At 59.8% G+C, this 8,593-nt stretch overlaps 1 protein-coding gene across 2 annotated transcripts; it reads left to right on the plus strand.

The window, feature by feature from the left end:
- The first annotated feature begins 1,628 nt into the window (after positions 1–1,628).
- On the plus strand, positions 1,629–8,349 carry CPA1 (carboxypeptidase A1). 2 transcript variants are annotated; one of them, XM_019452754.2, is made up of 10 exons: positions 1,629–1,756; positions 2,253–2,334; positions 2,787–3,020; positions 3,276–3,377; positions 3,920–4,021; positions 4,197–4,307; positions 4,927–5,017; positions 5,711–5,914; positions 6,475–6,476; positions 8,085–8,252. In XM_019452754.2, the coding sequence occupies exons 1-10, from the start codon at positions 1,671–1,673 to the stop codon at positions 8,250–8,252; spliced, it is 1,182 nt and encodes a 393-aa protein (XP_019308299.2). In that variant the 5' UTR covers positions 1,629–1,670. The 2 variants fall into 2 exon arrangements, with proteins under 2 accessions (XP_019308299.2, XP_019308298.2); XM_019452753.2 differs by lacking the exon at positions 6,475–6,476 and adding an exon at positions 6,296–6,380 and having other exon boundaries at positions 1,631–1,756; positions 5,711–5,910; positions 8,079–8,349.
- Positions 8,350–8,593: the final 244 nt, after the last annotated feature.

The following is an 8,593-nucleotide window of genomic DNA, read 5'->3' on the forward strand; positions in this document are numbered from 1 at the left end:
GAGACATACATTAAGGAGGAGCAAATGTGAGTTTGTGTTTCAGCACCGAATAGTGTAACGAACACCCCTTCCTTTCTCAGCCTAGCAAAATCCTGTCATTAAGACCCAGGTCAGATGTCACCTTCTTGGGAAAGTCTTCCCTGGACCCTCCTGGACAGGCCAACAGTGCAGAGTCCATGGCCTTACTGGTGCCTCTCACGCACGTCAGAGGAAAGGCACTGCTCGGGTCTCCTGCAGTGAGGAAAGCAAGCCAGTAAGACTTTTGCCCTTCCACCCTGGTCTTGGTGACAGCTTCTCGTAAGACCTCTTGGAGAACCGACATGTTGGTTGGTTACTTGTGTTTTTCACACCAGACCGTGAGCTCCCTGAGATCAGGGACCGGCGTGACTTGGGCATCATCCCAGGGCACAGCACAGTACCTGGGCCAGAAGAATGAATAAGGCAAGGGGTGAGCATTCGGAGGAGGGGTAGATACTTGAAAAAGAAGCCAGAGGAAGCTTCGGGGAGAAAGAGGGTCGGGGCCTGGAGGTCAGGCAAGGCTGCTGGAGTGGAGAGGAACAGTCTTCATGAGGTTCAACGTCTGTTGAGGGTGAATTCAGTGTTTCACTGTCTTCTCAGAGCTAGGCTTGGCAGAGAGTGGGGGGTAAATCTAATGGGGTCACTCTGCCCCAGCCATAGAGGGTAGGCCAGGTAGGGGGTGGGATAGGGAGGCAGAGGGAACAGATGGAAACCAGAAAGGGCCACCTTGGCTGTTGTCAGTGTCCGAGCCTGAGCCCCTGACACAGAGCAGGGCCCCCAGATGGTGCTGGGTATCTGTCGGGGGCCCCCTGTGGATTAGGGCGGATTTGTGTTAGATGTTTCTACCATGAGATCAGCATCCAGAGCCCCAGCGAATTCCCCTTTGTGAGTTCCGGTTTCTCCTGTATACTGTGCAGTCCCCACAGGGGTCTGGCCCCGGTTCCCACCACCACGCTTTCTATTCAGATGACATCTGGTTACAGTTCCCATCAAGGGCGACCGCGATCCTGGGCCCTGTAGTGGGGGGGGGGGAGGGGGTGGAGGGAAACACTGGTGAGAGTCGAGTTCCTGCCCCAGCTGCGGTCGCTGTGGCCTGACTCCCGCAAGACCGCCGAGGCCGGCCAGGAGGAGTGGGGCCTTGAAGCCCCCTTCAGGGGGCTGTACCCCAGAGCGGGATGTGCCTTGTGCAGGGGAGGGGCAGCCCTGGACAGAGCCAGTGTGGTGAGAAGCCAGCGGGTACAAGCACTGGATGGGGGCAGAGAGTCCCAGCGTCCTCTGTCCCAGGAACAGAAGAGCTGGCCCTCAGGAGCGTGGGAGAAGGGGACACCCCACACGAGGCTCCAGCTGGTTGGCTGTGGGCGAGCAGGCTCCCAGCTGACCCTCAGGCTCCAGCTGACCCTCAGGCTCAGGCTGGCACTTCATGGCCAAGGGGTTGAGGCCTGGCTTATCTCCCCAGCTGCCCTGTTCCCTGCCACTTTATCAGGGAGGGCAAGAAGGTATCAGAGATCGGGGCCCTCATCCTCCCTCCCCGTGGGACAGGGCCCAGGTGCAAGGCGGGGCGGGGAGGGGACCAGCTCTCGGGCACGGTCGGAAGGACCCGGGAGACCTGGGAGAGTTTAAAAAGCCCCGGGACCTTCTCTCGGCCTCAGTTGATGTTCCCAGCTGGCTGCAGCATGAGGGGGCTGCTGATTTGGAGTGTGCTGCTAGGGGCTGTCCTTGGCAAAGAGGACTTTGTGGGGTAAGGGTATGGAGGGAAGGGGGTGCTCAGACAGGAGATGGGAGGACTCCGCCCCCAGCCAGTGTCTGGAGGAGAGAGACTGACTTATGGGATGACTCCAGAGAGGAGCAGACTAGCGGGCCCTAGGAGGCAGACTGACCGGGCACCGGGGCTGAGAAGGAAGGGGTCTGGTCCCTCTGGGCAGCTTCCCGAGCCCCCGAGAAATCTGAGCTTGAAGGAGGAGTTTTCAGGAGGGGAGGTGGGAGGAGGCCTGATGGGCTTTGGAGAGAGAGAGAAATAGTCTAAATCGGGACGGGGTAGCAGCTGTGTCCAGAAGGCTCCAAGGAGCCTGGGCCTCCCCTTGCGAAGACCCCTCGTGCTTCCCCCTGCTCAGCCCGGAGGCTCGAGCCCAGCCTGGGGCTTCCAGGCCACTGGATGCGGCGTCCTCCCACCTGGGGAGTGTGGAGGGCCAATCAGAGCTGCTCAGGCCCCCAGTGTCCCCTCCCTCTCTGCCCAGGCACCAGGTGCTCCGAATCTCTGCTGCCGATGAAGCCCAGGTCCAGAAGGTGAAGGAGTTGGAGGACCTCGAGCACCTGCAGGTCGGAAGAAGTGGGGAGTCCTCCAGGAGGCCCCAGGGCTCCTCCCGGGCCAGCCGGGCCCACCCCAGGACCCCATCATCCCCTGGGGCCACCTGGGGCCTGGCCCTGCTCTCCTCAGCCACCCAGAAAGGACCCGGGGGACTGCTTCCTGTCGGGAAACGATTTAACCTCCTAGTTCCAGACTCTTCCTGCCCTTGAGCATCCGAGCAAAGGGAGGGCCTTCTCTCTAGCGCTTCTCTTTGCTTGCCGTCTTGAAGCTCCTCCGCGATGCTTCCCGGGCCATTTCCCCGACCGTGGTGGACGCCGTCCAGGGCCCACGGTTTCCCCTCGGTCCCCGGCCCCTAACGCCCACGCCGCAGCCCCAGGTGTATGTGACCCCCTGGCGCCGGCACCCCCTCCCGGCTGGCCCTTGCCCGGCTCACCGTGGCGGTGCCCGTTCTCGTCCTCTCCAGCTGGACTTCTGGCGGGGCCCTGGCCAGCCCGGCTCTCCCATCGACGTCCGAGTGCCCTTCCCCAGCATCCAGGCTGTCAAGGCCTTCCTGGAGGCCCACGGCCTCGGGTACACGATCATGATTGAGGACGTGCAGTCGTTGCTGGACGAGGAGCAGGAGCAGATGTTCGCCTTCCAGGCCCGGTCCCGCTCCACCGACACCTTCAACTACGCCACCTACCACACCCTGGAGGAGGTGAGGGGCCCCCGGGACCCCTCCGCACCGCACCGGCACGGAGCTCTGCATCAGGCTGGCAGAGTGCGGCCAGAGTCAGGGGTGACCTGGGCATGCGCAGCACCCGCCCCGTCTCCGGGGGGGCTCGGGGGCCGGGGGGAGGGGGGTCTGGGCTGCGGCTCCGCTACGTCGCAGGGCCTGTGGCAGGCTGGCTGACGCTGCTGCAGGGGGGAAGTGTCCGGGTGACAGCCGGCCTCCCCTTCTCTCCCTTCTCAGATCTACAGCTTCATGGATATGCTGGTGGCCGAGCACCCACAGCTTGTGAGCAAGCTCCAGATCGGCAACACCTACGAGGGGCGTCCCATCTATGTGCTGAAGGTAACGGGCACCTAGGCAAAAATGGGCACCCACATCTGTGTGTGGGGGCCCGTGGGTGAGCCCAGGGTCACCGAGAACGCTCTGCTATGTGAACCCCCCGTGCTGACATTTGGGAAGGTCGCAATTTCTATGCTGGTCTAGCCGTAGGCATACCCGGGCACACACGGTTCTTAAACTTTTAAGTGACCGAGTGTTTTCAAGCAAGCGTCCCGTTGCGGAAAGTATCCGAGAGTCTGGGTAGTCCAGATAAAATGGTTTATTTGTGACACCCCACAGAGAACTGTGTCTGGGCAGAGGAAAAGAGTAGGGCCCGGAGTTCTGGCTGAGTCATATTTGCCCCAAGGCCAGGGTGAAGGCTGGAGGCCAAGTTCTGTGGGATTCCTGCGCGGGCCCCACCCCCACCCCTCACCTGAGTGATGGCCCCACAAGGAAAGCCTTAACCTGAGATACCCAGGGAGCCGATGGCCTCTGGCCTGGCGTGTGCTCCCCTTCAAGGAGGCAAGATAAGACCCGAGCTGGATCTCTTTGCTTTTCTTGTTCAGTTCAGCACCGGGGGAAACAACCGTCCCGCCATCTGGATCGACACGGGGATCCATTCCCGGGAGTGGGTTACCCAGGCCAGCGGGGTCTGGTTTGCCAAGAAGGTAAGCCGGGGGAGGTGAGGAGGGTTCTCACCTGGTGGGCTGGTGGTCAAGGCCCACGGGAGCCCGGGCCTCCCCTTTGCATCCAGAAGCAGGGATGCAGAGGTGCAAATGTCCGTTGCTCTAGGGTGGCCGATGCCTGGCCTGACCCACTCTGCCTGCGTGTCCCCCCCACCAGATCACACAAGACTATGGCCAGGACTTCACTCTCACTGCCATTCTTGATTCCATGGACATCTTCCTGGAGATTGTCACTAACCCTGATGGTTTTGCCTTCACCCACAGCAAGGTACAGACTTCCTCTCGTTCTTGGGGAAAACACGGCGGGCCCCTGGCCTCTGAGCCCCGCAGGCTACTCACCCCGAATCTCAACCCCCAGAAGTTGAGGGAGGGGCAAACAGACCTGTTCTGCTGGACCAGGGTTCTCATCCTAGGCCTTCTTGATGAGGCCCCTCAACTCTCAACCCCTCCGTTGAGAGAGCCAAAAATGTCTTCAGACATTGTCATATATCTGGGGATGGGGAGGGGGGACAAAATCCCCCAGACCCGCTGCCCTGGACCTTATTTCCTAACTTTATTTTACTTTTATGGCAGGTACAGCCTGCTACCAATCCCGCGTGTCTGGGCAGGGGGCGGGGGGAGGGGCACCTTCGTTTCCGCCGGTAGAAACCTCTGGCCAAGTGCCGTCCACTGTTGCCTCTGTTCTCCTTCAACCAAGAGCCCCCTTTGCAGACAGACCTTCCCGACAACCAGTTGAACGTGGCTTCTGATCCGTGCTGTGTCCACGCCCATGCTCCTGATCGGAGCGCCTCGTGTCGGTTGTGGCCGCTCACGGCCCGCACTGCTCTCCGCGGGCTCTGGCCCCCGGCCCAGCACGGTGACCGACAGGTGTCTGGTTCCTTCCTCAGAATCGCATGTGGCGCAAGACTCGATCCCTCACAACGGGCTCCTCCTGTGTTGGGGTGGACCCCAACCGGAACTGGGATGCTGGCTTTGGGAGTAAGGCCCTGTGTGATTTGGGGGCAGGGACGGGAAACCCAGATGGCTTCTTCCCCGCCTGTGTCCTGCTGCCCCCCCTACCCCTTTCCTGCCCCAGCAGGGAGGGCAGAGATGTCAGCCTCTCCGCTGAGGCTCCCAGGGAGGGAGGAGGGCCTCTGAGATTTTCTTGCTCCTCGTCCGTAGAAACAAATCTCCCCCCATTGGAACTTAGGTCTGAAACCTATGTAGGGGGTTTCTAGAGTAACTTCAGCTCCTTCTCTCTGTGGTCCCTTCACTGCAAGAATGGATCTTGCTTGGGGAGCCCTCCTTCCCTCTCTGGGCACGTCCACCTGGCTGGGGAGGGAGGCAGGCCCCCCAGGTTATAAAAGGCCTTGGCCTTTCCTTAATTCCAAGGTGGGGGTGAGCCCTCCTGCATCCCACCCTTATTTCCACGCAAAGAACTTGAGGGTGTGGAAGCCACGCTGCTTGGCTGTTAAGGAATGCTACCCCCCCTCTCCTCCCACAGGGGCACGTCCACCTGGCTGGGGAGGGAGGCAGGCCCCCCAGGTTATAAAAGGCCTTGGCCTTTCCTTAATTCCAGGGTGGGGGTGAGCCCTCCTGCATCCCACCCTTATTTCCACGCAAAGAACTTGAGGGTGTGGAAGCCACGCTGCTTGGCTGTTAAGGAATGCTACCCCCCCTCTCCTCCCACAGTGGCCGGCGCCAGCAGCAACCCCTGCACGGACACTTACCGTGGCAAGTTTGCAAATTCCGAAGTGGAGGTCAAGTCCATCGTGGACTTTGTGAAGAGCCACGGGAACATCAAGGCCTTCATCTCCATCCACAGCTACTCCCAGCTCCTCCTGTATCCCTACGGCTACAAGGCAGAGCCAGCCCCCGACCGGGACGAGCTGGTATGTGCTGATCCCTTGCTTGCCCTGCCGTGCCCAGCACCCCTTTCCGCGGACCCCTGATGCCTTGGGAAGACCGGCAAGGCGGACTTGTCTCGCTTTCTGTCTGGGAAACTGAGGTACAGAGTGGCTGAGTCACTTCTGTCCCATGACACTGCAAGGGGAAGGGCTAGACTTTGAGCTTGTACCACAAGTTCCATCTGGAGCCGCGGTGTGATCAACGGCCAGCCAGACGTCCCGCGGGGTTCGGGGATCGCGGGGCTGCTGAGCTCCCGCTGTGCGCGGGGCCCCGTGCTCTCTGCTGGGCTACTTCCCAGCTAGACGCTGGGCTACCCTGGCCCTGGCGTTACTGGCCGTAACAGGTGGTATCGCTTGGCATTTTCTCCAGGATCAGCTGGCCAAGTCTGCTGTGACGGCCCTGGCCTCTCTGTATGGGACCAAGTTCAAGTACGGCAGCATCATCAAAACGATTTGTAAGTGGGTGCACGGTCTCTGGGGTGGCACCGGGAGGAAGCTTAGCCGGCTTTTCCTGCCTGACGCGGTGTTCCTCCTGGAGGAAGCAGCCAGGGGTGTGCCTAGATCTGGGAGCATGGGCGAGGACAACAGCCCTCGGCGGTGCCTCGGGGAGCAGTGGGGCCCTTTCCTGAAGTGAACTCTGCCTTCGTCGATACCTTCAGACAAGCCTATCGGTTCCTCTGAGAACTTTTGTCCCCTTGTCTGGGGTTAAGTCCAGCTTTAGGAGGGGATGGAGAGTTCCGCTGGCGTTTGTAGATCACCAAGAAACTCACCTTAAAAAAATACGCTTCCTCCAATGCCTTTCAGTGAGAGAATATGTCCTATCTTTTCCCAGCTTACTTGTACGTGCAATGCCCCTGCGAGGAGCACTGTTATGTCAGAATGGAATTAAGTCAGCAAATGTTCATTGAGCACCTACTCTGTACCAGGCCTTGTTTTCTGCGCTTGGGAAATAGTTGGAAATAAGCGAAGATCAGGAAACGTACGTTCTAGTCAGGGAGAGTGACAATAAACACGAATGAGTAGACGATACAGTGTGTTAGGCCACGAATGCTAGGGAGAAAAAGAAAAACTAGAACCTGGTGAGCGGAGTCAGGAATATCGGGCATGGAAGTTGGGTGGGTGGGTTGAAGGGTAGGCCTCATTGAGACAGGAAAATTTGGGTCAGTGTTGAAGGACACGAGGAAGGGCGCCAAGAGGCTATCTATCTGGGGGAAGAGCCTCGCAGGCAGAGGAACCTTCTAGAACAAAGGCCCTGCCATGTGATCTGGACTGGCGTGTTGGGGGGATAGCAGGGACAACATGGAGCCCTAGGTGATGGCCGCAGGGTGAGAGCACACGGGGGTCATCGGGGACAGGTGGGGGGCGGCGGGGGGGCAGATCCCGTAGGGCCCTGAGGAATGCAGTAAGTTTGCTGGCCGACGACAGGCAGAAGTACTGAGTCAGAGGCCGAGGACAGAGGTGAGAGGGCTTGCAGGCACCCTTCACGTACCTCCGCCCCCGCGCGCCCAGGGCTTGGTAGATGAGTGGGCCACGGTCTTACTGAGGGCTGGCCTCGCTTTTGGACTTCAGGCCTCGTTTGGAAATGGGTTTCAAACCGCACCAGAGGTTGTCGCTTCGGTCGGCGTTGCCAGGTTAAGTCCGGATATGCAGCCCACCTCCCACACCCCTGCCCAATTCAAAACCAACTTCGTTACCCGTTGTTAACCGCAAACCTGGGCAAAATTCCCTCCAGAAAGACAGACGAGGGGCCTGTGCTTTGCCTCTGGCCTTCTGCACTCTCTCCTGCAGACCAGAGCCCCAGGGGACAGATCCTGGTTACTCAAGCGGGTAACTCTGGTATATTTGGAGGTTTGACCAAAGCAGCTGTTGGAGGGAGGTGGTTTTCAGCGGGGCTTTTGCAACAGCAAGAACTTTCTCGCATTCCCCCGTGATAGGAGATCCACTGCCGGTCCTCCTGTCTGGGCCTCTGGAGCTCAGACCCCTTGGGGGACTTCCTGGGAGGGAGCCAGGCTGCTTGGTCAACAGCAGGCACTTAGTAGCCGCTGACTCCAGTCAACCCTGCATGAGGCTCCGGGTTTAGGACCGTTGGCCCAGCCCGTACCAGTGTTTCTAAGTTTTTGACCTTTGCTCTCCGGCATCTGCTCCTGCCCCAGACCAAGCCAGCGGAAGCACCATCGACTGGACCTACAGCCAGGGCATCAAGTACTCCTACACCTTCGAGCTCCGGGACACGGGGCGCTATGGCTTCCTGCTGCCGGCCTCCCAGATCGTCCCCACGGCCCAGGAGACGTGGCTGGCGCTTCGGACCATCATGGAACACACCCTGAATCACCCCTACTGAACTGGTCCTTCGGCCCTCTCTTCTTCCTCCTCTCTGGCCCCACCCGGGCGACCAAATAAAGTCTGAGTGTAAGTGGAACAGAATCTTGGGGGCTCACGTGTGGGAACGTACGTGGCACGTCCGCCTTTTCAAGCTAGGGCAGAAGTGATTTAGTTCCTGCAGGCCTCGCCGGAAATGTGCGGGCGGTTGGACTAGATGACCCCTCGATTGCCCCCGCCTTCCGAGGTCCTCTGAATTTGGATCCAAGTGGCGTCTGTTTTAATTAGACCACCCTGGGCTTAGCTCATCGGTGGGGCGATGTGTTCATACCTTAATAGCAAGCGGCAG

This window comes from Panthera pardus, unplaced genomic scaffold (genome assembly GCF_024362965.1).
Source record: "Panthera pardus isolate Hobbes unplaced genomic scaffold, ASM2436296v1 HiC_scaffold_8, whole genome shotgun sequence".
Classification (NCBI taxonomy): Eukaryota; Metazoa; Chordata; class Mammalia; order Carnivora; family Felidae; genus Panthera; species Panthera pardus.

What these genes read in the sequence shown, in the direction of transcription:
- CPA1 (XM_019452753.2), top strand. Translation starts at nt 1,671, where the DNA reads ATGTTCCCAGCTGGCTGCAGCATGAGGGGGCTGCTGATTTGGAGTGTG. An exon ending in CCTACCACACCCTGGAGGAG is followed by an intron (nt 3,021 to 3,275) that starts GTGAGGGGCCCC and finishes CTCCCTTCTCAG; the next exon opens with ATCTACAGCTTCATGGATAT. An exon ending in GGGTCTGGTTTGCCAAGAAG is followed by an intron (nt 4,022 to 4,196) that starts GTAAGCCGGGGG and finishes CCCCCCCACCAG; the next exon opens with ATCACACAAGACTATGGCCA.